The sequence below is a fragment of the Arvicanthis niloticus genome, chromosome 2 (genome assembly GCF_011762505.2).
Source record: "Arvicanthis niloticus isolate mArvNil1 chromosome 2, mArvNil1.pat.X, whole genome shotgun sequence".
Classification (NCBI taxonomy): Eukaryota; Metazoa; Chordata; class Mammalia; order Rodentia; family Muridae; genus Arvicanthis; species Arvicanthis niloticus.
In genome coordinates this window covers 11,882,953-11,902,671 of record NC_047659.1, presented here as the reverse complement: position 1 = coordinate 11,902,671, position 19,719 = coordinate 11,882,953, and the positions used below count along the sequence as shown (strand labels likewise).

At 39.4% G+C, this 19,719-nt stretch overlaps 1 protein-coding gene across 9 annotated transcripts in view; it reads left to right on the top strand.

Moving 5' to 3' along the window:
- Gapvd1 (GTPase activating protein and VPS9 domains 1) overlaps nt 1–19,719 on the top strand; it is a 76,754-nt gene that overhangs the window by 15,838 nt on the left and 41,197 nt on the right. For 5 of the 9 annotated variants that reach the window (XM_076928566.1, XM_034493973.2, XM_034493971.2 and 2 more), the window contains exons 2-8: nt 7,077–7,294; nt 8,440–9,283; nt 12,590–12,676; nt 14,337–14,471; nt 14,618–14,807; nt 16,068–16,148; nt 18,158–18,318. In XM_076928566.1, coding sequence (XP_076784681.1) covers nt 7,110–7,294; nt 8,440–9,283; nt 12,590–12,676; nt 14,337–14,471; nt 14,618–14,807; nt 16,068–16,148; nt 18,158–18,318 — 1,683 coding nt within the window. In that variant the 5' untranslated portion in view covers nt 7,077–7,109. The remainder of the gene's footprint in view (nt 1–7,076; nt 7,295–8,439; nt 9,284–12,589; nt 12,677–14,336; nt 14,472–14,617; nt 14,808–16,067; nt 16,149–18,157; nt 18,319–19,719) is intronic. The other 4 variants (XM_034493977.2, XM_034493978.2, XM_034493974.2 and 1 more) reach the window with 1 other exon arrangement.

Genomic DNA, 19,719 nt, shown 5'->3' with positions numbered 1-19,719 from the left:
TTTGATTTAATATGAAAATGTGATAAGTGCTTGTTGAATTTAAGGGGTCAGAGAGTAGTTTTTGAAATTAGCTAATATAGAAAATGCATGCAAACTTTAGGAAAAATATGTATTTGCTATGGTTTATTCTGGCGGAACCCTGATTACTATAATACTGTCGTTACTATGGTTTGAGACAGGGTCTGTTTTTGTAGCCGTGGCTGGCCTAAAGCTCACTAGTAATCCAGGCTGGCCTAGAACTTGCAGTGGTCCTGCTTATGACTCTAGTGCTAGCGTTATAGCCACACGTTACCATGTCCAGTTGATGCCGGAGCTTTAATGACTCTTGTGCTCTTCTTCACAGTGATTTGTGGGGAAGTGAATACTAGCAAAGATGATTTGAAAACGTTTTGTCTTTTCTCTGGTATCTGGAACTGGGCATATATGGGTCTATCAGATGCTCTCAGATTTTGAAGGACTTTGTTTGGCTGGAAACACAGGAGGTAGATGGCAAAAGATGAAAATACAGTATACTCCTTTAATCCTGGTGCTCAGGAGGCTGGGGCAGACGAATCTGTGTGAATTTGAGGCCAGCCTGGTCTTTTACAAAGTGAGTTCCAGGACAGCTAGGGCTGTGCAGAGAAACCTTGTCTTGAAAAACCAAAAAGAAAAAGAAGATACAGCAAAAGCAACCACACAGTTCCAAGTCAGTGATATAATTAGTTCTTTAGCTCAGAGTTGAGATTTATCAATAGGCAATGTATATGATTGCAAAGGTTCATTGGGCCAGGCTATGGAAATTAAAGCATGTAGGTAAGAAGCTATGAAAACACAGGACAGTAGAAATGAGAAGGTCAATTTGAATAGAACAGGTAACCTGAGGAAATAGTGTTAAGTGCTCTTTGTTTTTGTAAAAGTGCTCACAGTGCAAACCTGAGATTGATCAGTCTCTGGATTCTATAGTGAAAGAGAGAACCTGGTGCTGAAAGTTGTCCTCTTCCTTGCACATGTGCACCATGGTGTATGCACACACTGTGCACACACACATATACATATGCACTAGTAAGTAAAAAAATAATGTAATAGTGTAAAATAGTATTGATTTGATGTGCTGAGGTAAGACTGATTTTGAATTTTAAGTTAAGGGGCTTAGAAATATGCTTTAAGAAATCAAGATTAATTAATAAATGTGAACATCTTTAATACTATGCCTCCTTCCCTCCTTCCCTCCCTCCCTCCATCCCCTTCCCTCTATCCCCTTCCCTCTGTGTGTGTGTGTGTGGTGTCATTGAGTGTGGTGATTATTTTTACCTACCTAATGAGGCTACATTTAGACAGCCTGGGCAATAGGAAACCTTATCTCAGAAAGGGATTGTATGAGGGGAGGAAGAATACAATCAATATATTCAACCTATTGTCATTAACTGTAGTCACTATGACTATAAAATAGACACATTGATTTCTCATAACTGTAATGTTTTCTAATTCCTCCTGTCCCTACTATCTCAGACTCAGGAAAGCACTATTCTGTTATGAGAGGTCAACCTTTCCTGAGTCTACATTTGGGTGACCTTATGGAATACTTGCTTTTTCTAGGCCTGGTTTATTCATTTAACATAATGGTTTTTAGCTCCATCCATATTGCAATTTCTTTTCCTCCCTTCTTTTTATGGCCAAATAATATTCCATTTATGTATTTTTATATACTATATGTGCCAAATAATATCCCCCCCACACACACACTAAGCAGTACTCCTTAGTTCCAATAATAGTTCTTAAAATTTTGTTTTACAGCGTAAGACATGGTTAATTTTTTTTTTCTGGCATTCTAACTTCTTTGCTATAGGAAGGAAGCTTAAAATTCTTGAACCTGTTTAATGTAAAATGCTTAGCAAGTTTGTCTTGTGGCCTCAGTTTATTAAAGTGATCTCTAAAACCATGTCTTTAGGGTTAACAAGATGGCTCGGAGGGTAAAGCTGCCTGCTGCCAGGCCTGGTGGCTTGAGTTGGGGACCTGGATCCCATAGAGAGAGAACCAGTTCTGTATTCTTTTGTATATATAATTTTGACACTCACCTGTTGATGAGATGCCTAGGTTGATCCCAGATGTTGGCTGTTGTGAATAATGCTGCAGGGACTTGAAAATAGTAGGACTGCTGGGTCACGTGGTAGTCTGTGTGTACAGTTTGGAGAATTATCCTGCAGTCTGTAGTGATGATACAAAATTACATTCCACCTACAGGATACGAAGGTATCCTTTTCTCTACAGTCTTCCCAGTTTATGTGGTATTTCAGTGTGAATTTAAGTTCTGTAGATGCTGCTAGAAGGCAAATAATATTCTGTAAAATCAGCCAATTAACAAACTCCCTACCATAATTAGAAATCAAAATGACTGACTTGCAAGACATTTACATTAGTTGGTTGAGAGCAAGAGTTTCTTTTTCTTTCTTTCTTTCTTTTTTTTTTTTTTTGTGTGTGTTTTTTTTTTTTTTTTTCCGAGACAGGGTTTCTCTGTGTAGCCTTGGCTGTCCTGGAACTCACTTGGTAGACAAGGCTGGCCTCGAACTCAGAAATCCACCTGCCTCTGCCTCCCAAGTGCTGGGATTAAAGGCATGCGCCACCACTGCCCGGCGAGAACAAGAGTTTCTTTAGAGTCAGACAGAACTAAATTGTATGTTGCATAGTTCAGCACTTTCCTGAACTGTCAAACCAGGCTGGGAGAGCATACCTGTCACATGCTTATGAGGGTGGCTTGAGGAGAAACTAGGATAATTCTTGGGTGGCTCACACCTTTAATCCCAGCAGAGGCAGGTGGATCTTTGTGAGTCTGAGGCTAGCCTGGTATACATATAGAGTTCCAGGACAGTCAGGGCTATGGAAAGAAACCTTGTCTTAAAAAAAAAAAGTTTAAATAAATATTGGTTTGATATTAATATTTTATTGCTAGTTTGGATTGTTATTTCTTTTCAGGAAAAAAAATATATATAATTTCTTTTTTTACTTTTGATTTTTTGAGATACGGTTTCTCTGTGTAGTCCTATCTGGCCTGTAACTTTCTCTAGACCAGGCTGGCCTCAAACTCACATATCCACCCTCCTCTGCCTCCCGAGTGCTAAGGTTCAAGGCATGCAGTACTGCCAGCTGGTGCCATACATTTTCTAGTATCTATACTTTCTTTGTTTTCTTATGGTAAAACGTTTCCTACTTATACTTAGTTATGCTAAAATTGTATTTTATTTTGATGTGGAGAGGGCCTCACTGTGTAGCCCTGGCTGACTTGGAGTTTATAGAGGTCTGCCTTGACCCAGGAGCACTCTGAAGCCATGTGCCATTGTGCCTGTCATGTCCAGATTTGACCTGACCTGTTTCTGAGCTGATGGCTGGTAATTTGTTGTAAGTGTTGTCTTAGAAGACCAGAACAGTTTTCACTTTTTCCTTAATTGTCATATTTTGTATTCGGTGTTAAGGATTAAAGCCAGTGGCTCAAGCATGCTAGGTAGTTAGTTCTCTACTGCTGAACCCAGTTACTTAGTTCACAATAATTGTTCTTAAAATTTTGTTTTGCAGGGTGAGCTGTTGCCAGTGTTTTTTTTTTTTTTGGCATTCAGACAACAAATATAGAAACATAAAAAGGAAAGCTTTATAATTTTAGAACCTGGTTAAAAAGACACTTAGAAAGTTTGTCTTGTGGAAAAGGTCTCTGACAAATGCTTATGGAGGTCCTCGAGATGGCACAGAGGACATAGCTACCTGCCCCACTAGGTTACCAGAATTATAAATTGTCTCATGACCTCTGCATTCATGGCATGACATAGGTGCATATGGTCTTACATACACACACACACACACACACACACACACACACACACACAAGGAAACTTACAAAAAAATTGGAACTAATGGGTGATTTAGGAGGCCAGTTCTTGGTTAGATTGGATGGAATATTATTTTAAGTGTTAACCTTTTAATTTTGCTTAAAATTATTACTATTATTATTATTGTATGTTACTTATTTTAGTTTTTGTGTACCAGTGTTTTGCCTGCATGTATATATGTATACTACATGTGTGCCTGGTGCTATTGGAGGTCAAGAGAGGGCATCAGATCCCCTAGAATTAGTGTAATGAACAGGCATAAACCACCATATGGGTTCTGGGAACCAAATCCAGGCACTCTAGAAAAGCAGCAAATACTCCTAACTGCTGAGTTATCTCTCCAGTTTATAATTGCTGGGGTTAAAGGTATGGACCGTGCCTACTTTGAAGTTATATTTGAAGATTTTTAACTTCTGAATTGCATAAATTCATTTTTATTTTGCTGTGTCATTGAAAACATGTTTACTCAGTAACTTGAACAGTATTTTGGTTATAAGATTATGGGTTCTTTGAGATTAGGGGAATTGGGCTGAGTTCCAGCAAAACTCAAGAAGATATTTGTTACTGAACTGGGTCTCATATTTAATTGTTTGTGTTTTTTTAATTTTTATTTTTATGAATCCAGGGCCTCATGTGTGCTAGGCTTGACCACTAAGTTTTACCCCCAGCCTCATAATACTCAATTAAAAAATTTGGTGATATATATATGTGTGTGTGTGTGTGTATATATATATATATATATATATATATATATATATATATATATATTTATTATTTTTTTAAGGACTTGATTTTGATGTGACCACCCCATTCCTATTTTATTTTTTGACAAGGAGTCTTTACTGTGTACTCTCAGGGATCTCACTATGTAGACTAGAGTAGCCTTGAACTCGGAGAAATCTACTTGCCTCTGCCTCCTGAGTGCTGGGGTTGTAGACGTATCACCACACCTAGCCATATTTTTAACTATATATGTTTGTGTGTGAGTGTGTGAGTGTGAGTGCAGGTACCTACAGAGGTGAGAGTAGGGTGTCAGATCCCCTGGATCTAGAGTTAGAGGAGGTTATGAGCTACCTGGTGTAGGTACTGGAAACCTAGCCAGGCTCCTCTGCAAGAGTAGTAGATGCTCTTAACTGTTGAGCCGTCTCTCAGTTCTCAATGAGATTTCTTTTTTAAGTTGATAGTTGCTCTCTGCTAACATACTTTTGTTATCTTAAGTATAGGTATTTCTGTTGTTAATGCAAGACATTCGTGGTCTGACAGTTCAAGGGTATGGTGTAGATAATAATGCTTTAAAGGATGTGTACAGTGGGTATTTGTTTATATATTAGATAAATAAAGGTCATTTGATTTCATCAATACCTTTGGCACATGTTTATTCAGTTGCTACTGTGCACTAGGCCCTCACCCAGGCCCCAGACCAGGGCAGTGAACCAAACAGACAAGTCCTGGCCATGGTAGCACAATGTAAGAGGTACAAGCTGCCCAATAAGGACGGTTAACAAGCAAGTAGCTGTCTGTAGTAAATTTAGGTAGGCTTGGAGGGCCAAAGATGTAGCTAGGGAAGACCATGTAGGACTTTGGATTTCTTTCTAAGTATAAGATAAAGTCTTGAGATGGTTTCTAGTCAAGGAATAAAATGTGACCATCAGATATACTATTATGGGGAGAGAAGACTTTGGAAATTCAAAACAGGGAACAAGGAAATCAACTAGTCATAGGCTTCCCAGGAGGTCATAGTAGACTCCCAGTGGAAACAGGAAAAATAACCAGATAGATTCATTTTTCTTTGTTTCTTTGTTTCTTTTGTCTTGTCTGTCTTGTCTTGTTTTTTGAGGCTGGATTTCTCTATGTAGCCCTGGCTATCCTAGAACTCTGTAGACAAGGCTAGCCTTGAACTCACCTGCCTTTGCCTCTCCAGTGCTGGGATTAAAGGTGTGTTTCCCCCGCCAACCACTTAGATTATTTCGCAGATAGAATGAACAAGGTGTATTGTTTGTTATATGAAAGCAGTCAAGGATGACTCCATGGTTAATAAGCAGAGGCACCTCCCTAAATAGGTTTAGATTGTATTTGATGCTGTTAATTCTAGTTTAGAAATAATATGCTGGGTGTGTGGGTGCGTGCCTATAATTTCTGGTTTTGGGAGACTAAGATAGGAGGATCAGGAGATCAAGGTTATTCTCAGCCATATGGTGAATTTGAGGCAAGCCTAGACTATGAGACTGTCTCAGAAAACCAGCAAAAGGGCTGAGGATGCAGAGTGCTTGTCTAGCCTGGACAAACCGAGATTTCAATCACCAGTACCGTGTATACTGGGCATGATGATAGCCCATCTCTGTAATTCTAGAACTTGGGAGGTAGAAACAGGATGAACAGGTAAAGGCTTGAGACCTCAGGATCGTCCTTAGGTAGATAAAGGATTCAAAGCTAGTCTGGCCTATGTGAAACTGTATTGCCAAAAGATAATATATGTAAGATCTGGGCAGACAGCTCAGTGGTTAGAGTGCTTGTTCAGCAACCATCAGAACAGGAATTCAGATCCCAGCATCCATTTAAGAAGCCAGGGATCTGGTGCATGTCTGTAACCACAGCTCTATGTGGGCCAAAGACAGGAGGATCGCTGGAGCTTGCTGGCTTTCAGCCGAGACATAACACAAGCTTCAGGTTCTGGGAGATAACCTGCCTTAAAGAAATAGTGATAAAGCACATCCTATGCCATGTGTGGCGTACATGTATATATGCATACAGCCTTAAACACATGGGCACACACGCACACTTTTTAAACAATTGAGGTCTAGTGAAATGGCCCAGGTAGTAAATGCATCTGCCTGAGGGCTTGTTCAATCCTTGAGACCCACATGCTGGAAGGAGAGAGCTAAGCTCCCACAATTTGCCCTCTGACTTCCACACTCATGTTGTGACACCACCCCCCCCCAAATAAAATGTAATATTTTAAAAATTTGTGTTTCTTACTGAGCAGTGGTGATGCATACCTTTAACCCCAGTACTCAGGAATTAGAGGCAGGTGGATCTCTGAGTTCAAGGCTAGCCTGGTCTACAGAGTGAATTCCAGGACAGCTAGGACTACACACAGAGAAACCCTGTTTTAGAACCACCCCCCCCCCAAAAAAAAGAAAGAAAAAAGTATTTTATTCTTTTTGATTTTAGAAAATAATTTATGTGACATAAACTTGAATTTTGTCTTTTTTTTGTTCTTAGTGATCAACCTTTGTACCTTTTCCCAATTCAAAGATGGTGAAGTTAGATATTCAGACGTTGGCCCATCACCTCAAGCAGGAGCGCTTATATGTGAGCTCTGAGAAGCAGCTCATTCAGAGGCTAAACGCAGATGTACTGAAGACAGCTGAAAAGCTGTATCGAACAGCGTGGATTGCAAAGCAGCAGAGGATTAATTTGGATCGTCTTATTATAACCAGGTAAAGACACAATTTTTAGGTCATGCATTATTTGGACATTTAAGTCTATATACTGCTAACTAAATGAATTTCTTAAGTGCATGGTTTTGAATCAATATTAGGTGAGTCTTTGCTTATAAAATGTATGGAGCTTACTTGTTTATGAGTTAGCTTAAACAGTAAGACAGATAAGTATAACTTAAGAATTAATGTTTTATGTCTTTGCATACATAACATTTTATTATAGAGACTACGTTTTGTGATATTTATATGCATTTCCATGTTTTAGAATTATATCCTTTTGTTTGTTTTTCAAGACAGGGTTTCTCTGTGTAGCCCTGGTTGTCCTGGAGCTCACTCTGTAGTCCAGGCTGGCCTCTAGCCCATAGAGAGCTCACCTGCCTCTGCCTCCCACGCTCTGGGCGAAAGGCATGTGCCACCATTGCCCAGTGGAATTGTGTATCTTTTTAAAGAAGAAAAGCTTTTTTAGATTTAAAATTTTTATTTTATGTGTATGGGTGTTTTGCCCACCTGTAGATCTGTGTGCTCCTGTGTGCCTGGCGTTCATTCCATTGTTCCAAGAAGCAGCTTTTAACTGTAACAATATTAGTATAATGTTAAAAGTAGTCAGATTAAAAAAGAATATATACTGTATGATTGTATTTATAAAAATCTGGAGGAGCAGGATAGACCTTTGATGATGTCATTCAGATCACAGCTCTTTTTTGTGCTTGGCAGGGAGGTATTGACTGAAAGGCCATGTATGTACAAAAGCATTCTGTGTTGTAAATCAAACCCAGGGCTGTGTGCTTAACAGCAAGTGTTCTTCCAACTGAGCTACCTCCCTACCTCCTGTTTTGATTATTTCAGTACTTGAATATTTGTGAAGGTTCTTGTATCAGTAGATAAGCAGTTTTTATGCTATAGCAAAATTTTAAATTTAATTCATAGACGATAGCACATTGAATATGAAAAAGGTGGCTTCTGCTTTATTTTGAGGTGTGACTGTCTTTACTCATTCCCATGTTGTTGTTTTCAGAGTTTAGCAATTCAAGGAGATGTCATTGTTGGCACAGTAATGAACTCAGATTTATTAATTTCAGTATAGTGCCTGTGTTGTATAATTGTTTTTAATACTATTTTGCCTATGTATTAATATTTTCCAGTGCTGAAGCTTCCCCTGCTGAGTGTTGCCAGCATGCCAAAATTTTGGAAGATACACAGTTTGTTGATGGATATAAGCAACTGGGATTTCAGGAAACAGCTTATGGAGAATTCCTGAGTCGGTTAAGAGAAAATCCACGTCTTATTGCCTCCTCTTTGGTTGCTGGAGAAAAACTCAATCAGGAGAACACACAAAGTGTTATCTACACTGTCTTTACCTCCTTGTATGGCAACTGTATTATGCAAGAAGATGAAAGCTACCTCCTTCAGGTTTTACGATACTTGATTGAATTTGAACTTAAAGAAAGTGACAACCCCAGGCGCCTTTTGAGGAGAGGAACTTGTGCCTTCAGCATCTTATTTAAACTTTTTTCTGAAGGACTGTTTTCTGCCAAACTTTTCCTTACGGCTACTTTACATGAGCCAATCATGCAGCTCCTTGTAGAAGATGAAGACCACCTGGAAACAGATCCAAACAAGCTCATTGAGAGATTCTCTCCAGCTCAGCAGGAGAAACTCTTTGGAGAGAAAGGCTCAGATAGATTTAGGCAAAAGGTTCAAGAAATGGTAGATTCCAATGAGGCTAAACTAGTGGCTTTGGTGAACAAATTTATTGGTTATCTTAAACAGAATACGTACTGCTTTCCACATAGTTTGAGGTGGATTGTGTCACAGATGTACAAAACTCTTTCTTGTGTAGACAGATTGGAGGTTGGGGAGGTCAGAGCAATGTGTACCGATCTTCTGTTGGCTTGCTTCATTTGTCCCGCAGTTGTCAATCCAGAGCAGTATGGAATAATATCTGATGCTCCTATTAATGAGGTGGCAAGATTTAACCTGATGCAGGTATGTTTTTGCTATTATTACTATTTTAAGATTGATTTATTTATATATATGATTGCTGTATTTACATGTATGCCTGGATGACAGAAGAGGACACCAGATCCCATTACAGATGGTTGTGGGCCACCATGTGGTTGCTGGGAATTGAACTCAGGTCTTCTGGAAGAACAGCCAGTGCACTTAAACACTGAACCATCTCTCTAGCCTGTTTTAGCTGTTATTAATGTAGCATTTAGTTTAAGATCAGCTGGTCTTTATGTAATAGAGTAGTAACAAAAATAATGACAACATACATATACTGTTACCATTTCTTTTCTTAAATGCTTTTCATGAAACAAGCAATTATATTAGGATTTTGAGATTATAGTCATAAACATTTTTGCATTGGTTTTCAAATGAAAGCCTTGAACTCTTGGACATAGAATTGGCTAGGTTTTCTAGAACAAGCTCATCATCCCTGTTCTATAATTTCAGAGTCCAGATTGATTGAAAATTGAGTGTCCTTTGTACTTTAAAACTGAAGTTGAAGCTAGGCAGTGATGGTACATGCCTTTAATCTAGGGGGCAGGGGGCAGGGGGCAGGGGGCAGGGGGCAGGGGGCCAGGGGGCCAGGGGGCAGGGGGCAGGGGGCAGGGGGCAGGGGGCAGGGGGCAGGGGGCAGGGGGCAGGGGGCAGATGGATTTCTGTGAGGCCAGCCTGTTCTACAGAGCATTTCCAGGACAGCCAGAGAAACCCTGTCTGGAAACAAAACAAAACAAAACAAAACAAAACAAAACAAAACAAAAAATCAGTATTAGAGGGTGCTGGAGAAATGGCTCAGTGGTTAAGAGCACTAACTGATCTTCCAGAGGACTGGCTTCAAATCCCAGCAACCACATGAAGCTCACAACTGTAACTCCAGTTCCAGGGGACCCACACCTTCACATGGACATACATGCAGCCTAAACACCCATGCATATAAAACAAAATAAAACAAAACACAACCCCCAAACCTCTGAAGCTGAACAAGAGGCTACTTACAGTTAGTATTCCTTGGAGTGCTAGTGAACTCTTAGGCTTTTTGCAGAAATGTTTATGTTTTTGAAATTAGACACTACCCTGTGAAGATTTTACATATGTATAGTAAGTTATCCTCTTAAAAAATTGGAGTTCTGGGCAAAGAAGATGGCTCACTGGGTAAAAGTCCTTGCTTGAGGAATCTGATAACTTGTGTTCAGTCCCTGGAACCCATCTTAGTAGAAGAGAACCAGCTACTCAAAGTTGTCCCCTGACCTCCACATACATGCCATAGAGGAACCCAGAGCCTCACATGTGCTAAGCACATGTTCTACTGTTAAGTTACACTCACAGTCTTATTTATTTTATGTGTGTGGATGTTTTACCCAAACTCTTACTATTTATTTCAATTAATTATTTTTATAATTTATTGTGTGTAGGGGGGTGTTTTGCCTGTATGTATACTTGTACAGTGTTTGGAAGACAGCATTGGATCCCCTGGAATTGGAGTTAAAGACAGCTGTTAGTCTGCCAAGCAGGGGCTGATAATTGAATTCAAGTCCTCTGGAGGAGTAACCAGTGATCATAACTATAGAGCAATCTTACTAGTTTCCCTGCCTAGTCTTTTTTTAAAATTAAAAAACAAAAGCCTTTTTTTTTTTTTTTCGTGGCTGCTGAGATGGTTCAGTGGTTAAGGGTACTTTTTGTTTTTTTAGAGGATCTGGGTTTGGTTCTTAGCACCCACATGGTAGCTCACAACCATCTATAGCCCCAGTTTTAGGGAATCTGATACCTTCTGATCTCCACAGGCTCCAGGCATGCAGATGGTACATATGCATATATGTAGGCAAACCATTCATGTGGATAAAATTAAACAAATCTTACAAAGTCAAAATTCTCTTTCTTTTTGGTGGGTAGGGGGTATTGAGACATGGTTTCTCTGTATAGTTTCAGGACAGCCAGAGCTACACAGAGAAACCCTGTCTTGATAAGCCTTGTATGGCATTAATCTCAGCATATTGTAGGCAGTGAATTTCTATGCATTCAAAGCCAGACTGGTCTACACAGAGTTTCAGGTCAGCCAAGGCTACATATACATAGCCTTGTCTTCCAAACCAAACACCAAACCAAACCAAACCAAACCAAACCACCTCTTCCCAACTCCCAATCAAATAAAAGTGATAAGCATTTAAAACAACAACAAAAGAAAATGGTGATTGGGGGCAGAGAGATGGTTCTCTGGTTAGAAGTGATTGTTACTCTTTTAGAAGAACTGAGTTCAGTTCCCAGTACCTATGTCAGATAGTCACTACTTGTAACTCCAGTTTCAGGGGATTCAACTTCTTCTATCTCTCAAGAGCAGGTATACACACTTAAAGAAACCTAAACAAACAAACAAACAAACAAACAAAAAACCATTGTTTCTTACCTGCATGGTGGTACACACTTTTAATTCCAACACTGGTGGGGCAGAGGCAGGCAGATCCCTGTGTCTTGGAGGCCAGCATAGTCTACATAGCAAGTTTCAGGGCAACCAGGGCTACACAGAGCCTGTCTAAAAAAGCAACTGAAAACTACAAAGAGAATGTTTTTCCCTGTACTTTGTGTTATACTTGAAGTCATCTATTGTATGAGTTAGCCTTTGCAGATAATTTAACATTTTTCTTGGGTCAAAGGTAGTTTGGGGGTAAAAATGCTATGTAAGCTTGACAATTTGAATGTCATATTCGGAGCCTATGATAAAAGGAGGGAGCCAGCTCCCAAAATTGACTTCTGACCTCCACATGTGCACTGTGACATGCATGCACACACATATAGTAATAATAAAGTGTAAAAAATTTTGCCGGGTGGTGGTGGCGCACGCCTTTAATCCCAGCACTTGGGAGGCAGAGGCAGGCGGATTTCTGAGTTCGAGGCCAGCCTGGTCTACAGAGTGAGTTCCAGGACAGCCAGGGCTACACAGAGAAACCCTGTCTCGAAAAACCAAAAAAAAAAAAAAAAAAAAAAAAAAAAAAAAATTTAAGCACACAAAGATACAATACCAGAAACAAATACATTATGCTTTCAGTTTCCTCATGTTGCTGTCATGTGCTACATGACGTTACAGCAACATTTTCTACTTCCTCTAATTCTTAATCTGAAAATAGCAAAAGCTGACAGACAGATACACATTTTATTGGGAACATTATTTTGTTTGCCTGATGAGATGAATATTATTGTGAAACTAGATTCTTAGACTGGGATGGATGTGCTTTCATAGGCCAGTGTTGGTGTGCACAGCCTACATCTGCTTATCACTGCTTTTGTTTGCAGGTTGGCCGCCTTTTGCAACAGTTAGCAATGACTGGCACTGAAGAAGGGGATCCCCGGACCAAAAATAGCCTTGGAAAATTTGACAAAGTAGGAATGAATGTTGTGTCCTGTGAAATACTGTTTGTAGACTCTACGATGTCCAGGAGTGCTAGCCCACACCTGTAATCTCAGTTGAGGTGGGAGGATTGCCTTGAGTCCAAGGCTAGCCTAGGGAACAGTGAGTCCTCATTACAAACAAACAAAATACACTTACTTGGTACACAACTTTAATCCTTGCACTCACTGTGATTTCCAGACTCAGCCTGGTCCACACAGAAGTTCCAGACCATCCAGGGTTATTTATAAAGATTCTATGTCAAGAACAAACAGTATGAAGTAAAATAATACAAAATAAAAAATTCTGGCAAAGTATTCTTTTTATTAACTCTTGTCTTTAGGTGGTATGAAATTTAAATAATTCAGTCATTAATTTGTTTTTAAATTAGTTAACAGTATTGTATCCACAGCAGTTAAAATTAGGAAGATTTCTCTAATGATTATAATTAAACTGTCTTATAAATATTAAAGTGTTATTAAAGTAATGAGAATCAAGACCTATTATATTATTTTTTAAAAGTTTCTTAACTAATTTATTACTAATATAACAATCAGCAATAATTAAATAACTTTAAATGTTTTAATGGCATTTTTTCAGTTAGTTGAGTAACAAATATTTCATTAGATTTTGAGTAGACTACTAATTCAACTTAGTTTAAAACTCAGATGTCAGAAAGGAGAGATTGCTCAGAAGGTAAGAGTGCTTGCTGTTCTTTCAGAGGAGTTTAATTCTCAGCACCCAGCTTGTCTGGCTTACAACCACTTGTAATTTTAGCCCTCAGGGGATCCTGAACCCTCATTTACCTTTGCAGTCACCAGTGCATACATGTTCATATATGTATAAATATGTGTGTGTGTATACACATAAATAAGAATTAATCTTAAAAGCAAATGAATAAATAAATATAAAAACCTCGAATACCATTCTGAGCATAGCAGTACATATTGTAATCCTGAGGAGTGGATGTAGGAAAATCACTCTGGTGCCTGCTTGGACACCATTGTGAGTAGTAGGCCAGCCAAAGCCAGAGAGTACGATTTTGTTTCAAAACAACAACAACAAATCCCCCAAGAAACAAGAAACAGGGTTAGCAATGACTTAGTGGGTAAAGGTGCTTCTGACATCAAACCTGATGACCCGAGTTTGGTTCTCAGAACCTGCATAGAGGAGGAGAGAGCTGACTCCCTCAGGCTGTCGTCTCATCTCCATGTGTGCATCCTCATGAACACTCAGTCATCCAGCCCACCCTACACTCAAATACATGAGAACATTGAAAGGACAAACCAAAGAAAAAATTAAAATAAAAATGTGTGTTGTGTGCCATCCGTTTCCCCCATGCTTGTCACCTGTCACCCCCATCCTCTCTAGAAAGTTCTAGATGATGACATAAGTCTTTTCTGGAGGTCTTCATGTATCAGCACACTCCTGGTAGGTCTCCCAGTCCACACCCTCCCTGTCTTTTCAGTACTGTAGGTTGTTTTTCTTGAGCTTATTCTGTATGACTGTATAAAGAGTTGAAGTTTTTAAAGTATAAGATTTAAAATAGTTTTCATGAAGCTAATTTTTTTTTTATGCTTGTCTACCTTGGTCAGAAAATTTTCCATTCTTTTGAGGGGAGAATTTCACTTTGATCTCTTCCTGTTTCAACAGGGCTGTGTTGCTGCTTTCCTTGATGTTGTAATTGGAGGCCGTGCAGTGGAGACTCCGCCAATGTCCTCTGTTAATCTTCTGGAAGGCTTGAGCAGAACTGTGGTGTATATAAGCTATAGTCAGCTTATTACTCTGGTAATGGCATCATTCTTTAACTGAAGTTTTTGGATTTTATTCTTTTAGCCATGTGTTGGCAGGTCACAGCTGAATACATCCCGTAAGAAATACTTATTATTTTTGAAAAATTGATTTTACTAGATAATGTCTTTTCCTTTTACCAGGTAAATTTTATGAAGAGTGTAATGTCTGGAGATCAACTGAAAGAAGATAGATTGGCTCTTGACAATTTGTTGGCAAACCTGCCCCAGGCTAAGCCAGGGAAGAGCAGCAGCTTAGACATGACTCCCTACAGCACTCCTCAGATGTCTCCAGCAACCACTCCAGCCAACAAAAAGAACCGGCTACCTATAGGTAATGGAAAAAGCTTCCCTACTGGAGCTTTTAAATACTGTGTCTTCAAAGATAGGGGTGTAATCCATAGGTAGAGTATTTGTCTAGTATGTATGAAGCCCTGGGCTCAGCTTCCAGCACTGCGTAGACCAAGTGTTATGGCACAGGACTGTAATACCAGCATCCAGACAGTGGAGGTGGGTGATCAGAGTTTAAGGTCAGCCTTGGGTAGTTCTTGGCTAGCTTGGGTTATATTAGACCCTGCTTTTTAAAAGAAATAATTTTATTTAATTAAGCTTTACTCACTGAGTATTTGTAACCTATCTACCTGCATGCGAAGATTGATCATGTAGCCTGTACTAGGCACTAATTAAACCTTTTTTACAAATGTCTCATTTAATCCACACAAACATCCAACGTGGTATGATCATTGTTTTGTACTTATGTTAGATGCTGGGGATGCAAAGAACAGTAATACAAGCCTTAATGTTCTCAGGTTAGTTACTCCTAGGCAGTTTCAGATATAAAGTACTCTGCCATTGAGTCACACTGCTGCTCAACTTTACACATTTTAAGGAAGAGGATTTCATTTTAATTTCAGTTAACTGATTTTTTTTTTTTTTTACAAACATAGTTTCTTGAAATCAGTGTTTTCCATTTAGCATAATATGGATTTATAGCAACAGGAATATGATATCATCAGGTCTTTAGCTTTCTTCACTATCCCAAAATGTCAGATTTATAATTCAAAATAGGGCTGGGTGGTAGATCCCGGCATTCTACAGAGGCAGAGGCAGTCAAATCTCTGAGTTAGGCCAGCCTGGTTTGCAGATTGAGTTCCAGGACAGCCAGGGCCGTACAGAGAAACCTTGCATGGAAAACCAACCAACCAACAAGCAAATAAAATAAAATAAAATAAAATACCGTATTGCAAAAAAAAAAAAAACCCACCCCCCCAAAACCAAACTTCTTTTGATTAAAAAATGATGTTTTATGTTTAGTGATTTTTTTTTTAATATTGTAGACTAGTTATAATTTGTTAACATGAAAACCCACTATTTTTGACAGATCACCCCCCCTTCACTGTTGTACATTAGGTTTTTTTTTTTTTTCTTTTTTTCTGTCACTTGAATATTAGAGATGGGTGTAATGGGGAGAAATTTCAAATGTCTGTCCAGTGTTTTGTATGGTCATGTGATTGCATTTAATTTCATGATTTAAACAATGTTTCCAATGTTCAGAGGGTTGATTTTCTTTCTATTTAATATTTTTGCAACCCAGGACAACAGTTAGCGGCCATCACTGCCTGGGATTCTTCAGCCGCCAATCTTACTGCTCATATTCCTCTAGTAACCCCATTTGGTGGGTAGTAGGCCATTCTCCTTTTCCTCCGTATTGTGCGCTAGAAATATTCACAGGTGTGCTCTCTCTGCATGCTGCTTTTGCTTTCTCTAAGTTGCTATGTGAAATTTGATCACTTGCATTTTTGTAAATTATAACTTTCAAGTTTTCGAAGTGCACAGAGCTGCTTTTGAGGTTGGCCGTGAGTTGCAGTAGAAGATGGGAAGGGAAGCATAAAGATGGCCTGGGCCTGCCTCAGGTTTTTGGGAATTGTGTGATGATGTGACTGTAGACTAAAAGTGATAATGTACATATCTACAGCTTTGTAAATGAAGACGTTTATATCTCTGCATTTGTCTTCACAGAAGTCAGCTTGTCCAGCATGCAGGTCGCTTCTGTCAATGCTGAATGTTTTGTTTTATGTCTTCACTTTTGACTGTATTGTACCATCAGAGAATTTCTACTTAGTATACAGTTGTACTGAATTTGATTGCTCTGTGAGAGAAAGGGGAAGCTTCTCCCAGAACACTAAAACACTTTGTTCCCCCAAAATTGTAAATTTCATTATTCAAAATTTATGAAAAGATGTATATAGGATGCAGCTGAGATAGCTCAGTGGTAGAGTGGCCATGTGAGCAGGCCCTGGAGCATTCCCCAGAGCCACAGGGAGACGGATGGATGGCCAGATTTACATACAGAGAGATAATTTTTAAATGTATATAATAAATTAGTTGAAAAAATGAATATTGTAGGGCTGGAAAGATGGCTCAGAGGGTAAAGAACTTGATGCCAAATCTGCCAATTTGAGTTTGATCCCTGGAGTTCACATGGTAGAAGAAGAGAACTGACTCCCACAAGCCATGCTCTATGTACACAGGCATGCTATGGTGTACCCACATGCTAAAGAAATAGAAAAAGGAAAAATATGTATTCATGGTAGGGGAAAAGATAGGTGAGTTTTTAAAAAATATTTTGTGTACGCTTGCGCCAACAAGCACAGGTCAAGGTCAGATGACAATATTTTGGGGTCAGTTTTCTTTTCTACCAAGTAGGTTCTGGGAAATGAACTCAGGCCACCAGGCATGGCAGCAAGTGCATTTACTGCTGAGACATCAGTCTGACTCCGTATTTTAGTAAGGCAGAGAGTATCTCACTTTAACATAAAGCAATGTCCCTGTGTCTCTGGAAAGGGTTACTAATTTTCAGAAGGAAGAAATATGCTTTCAGAAACTCCTTGGTTTTGCCAGAAATTCTGTAATTACTTTGCTAGGTGTGATGGTGGAAGTCTGTCATCTCAGTATCCAGAAGGGGAGGCAGGGTAGTGGATCCAGGCTTCTCTGTGCTACACAGTACAACACTATCATACAGAAATAAGACAAGCACGCCATGTCATTGTTTACTAGGTTTCCTTCCACGTGACAGTTTTTACACTTACAAGTTTGTTTATTAGAATAGGAGACTTCTGGCAGATAAAACTTCTATAGGAAGTTTAAGTGTCTTATCGAAACCTTGAGAAACGAGGTAGTGCTTTTGTTGTCCCTGAACTTGTGATTGGCTAGAATGTTTCTTGCATCACAGCTGTGGTCAGGTGTAGCCTTCCTTTCTAGTGAAAGTAGAGCACTATGTGTATGAGTGTTTTGCCTGCATATACATCTGTGCATCATATGTATGCCTGGTGCCTGTTGTGGGCAGAAGAGGGTGTCAGATTCCCTGGGACTGGAGTTAAATACAGCTATAAGCTAGTATGTGCTTGATGAGAATTGAACTCAGGTCCTCTGCAAGAGCAGCAAGGGCTCTTAACTGCTGAGCCAATTCACTAGCCCTTTACTGGTCAGTTTTGAAGGAGAGACTGTATTGTCTTCAGGAAAGTGACTAGGGAGACCTAGTGTTTGTTTTGTCTGAATTTTTTTGCTGTATTTTCACCATTGTCTTTTATGCATGCACAATGTTCATCATTAACAGAAAACACATTTTTGTATTCAGTGTGCTGTTTTTTTCATTGTGACTTTTTCTCTTATTTTATTTGTTAGCAACTCGGAGCAGAAGCCGAAGTAATATGCTAATGGACCTACATATGGACCATGAAGGGTCATCTCAAGAAACCATCCAGGAGGTACAGCCAGAAGAGGTGCTGGTCATTTCCTTAGGGACAGGTCCTCAGCTTACTCCAGGGATGATGTCAGAAAATGAGGTATGTGTCTAATAGTACATGTTTTTAACTTTTAGTTTTTTATTTTGAGACAAGGTCTCACTACATAGCCCTGGCTGTCCTGGAACTTACTCTGTAGGCCAGACTGGCCTTGAACTCACAAAGATCCACTTTTCTCCGTCTCCTAAGAGTTGAGAGTAAAGGCAGGTACCACCAAATCCGACTTGTATTGCTACATTTGACTTGCACCTATCATTGTGAAGAAGTGATAAGTCCAGATTGATAAGTCCAGTTAAGTCCAGAGTGATAGTTCATACCTGTGAGCTCAACATGTGGGAGGGAGGCTGAGGTGAGAAGAGTGTGGCAGCATAGCTAGTTTTAGGCCAGCATGGTCTACATAGTATCACCCTATTTCTGGAAAAGGTAAAGGAGAGATGCTAGCTAACTACCTAGCTAGAAACCACGTGCTTTCAGTCACTGTCCATAGCTCAGTCTGGTAAGGTCAATATAACAAAATCCTAGAGGTTTATCTTTTATTTTGGAGGAGTCTTGTTTGTTTGCTTAATCGTGTTGCTTTGTTTTATTTTGTGTTTTGATACTGAGTCTTGTAGCCATGGCTTGCCTTGAACTCTGGTCTTCTGCCTCTAACTCCCAAGTACTGGGGTTGTAAGTATATGCCACTACACCCAACATAGAGGCTTATAATAATATTAAAAATATACTAGTGATTTATAAGTAACAGAAATTTATTTCTGATTGTTCTGGGGGCTGAGAAGTCCAAGATGAAGGCATGTTTGGTGTCTCGCTAGGGTTTGATTCCTGGGTCATAGAGTCACCCTCTTATGGCGCTCTTGTGATGTGGAGAAGGTGCATGGGCTGATGTGAGGGCACTAATCCCATCTATGCTATCACTTTGTGGGTTAGCATTTGACCACATGTACCTTTGCAGAGCTCACACACTCAGGTTATACCAATTCATTTTTCTTTATTTCTCTCCCTCCTTTCCCTTTCCTTCCTCTCTAATAGGCTCTTAGGTGTCTGAAGCTGGACTGAAATTTTACACATATATATATGTAAAATATATATATATATAAACCATGAGCTTTTGCTCCTTCTGAGTCCACCTGAGTGCTAAGATACATTGGTCATTGGTGCTGGCAATTAAACCGAGATTTTCACGTGCTTAGCAAACACTCTAACAGTGAGTTGTTTCCTGTCCCACAATTTTCCATAAGTCTATTCAATAAACCATCAAATGTTAAGTCTCTGTGATCAGTTATGGAGGCGGGCCTTCACTTTAATACTTACAGCTATACTGAAGTTGGTAGAACAACGTGCAATTGTTCTAGTAGCAATAGGAGATAGGTATTGGCATTGTGGCATAGAAATTGGTAAGACTTCTCTAGCAACTGTAGAAATGTTTTGTTTATTTTCATCTGGTGG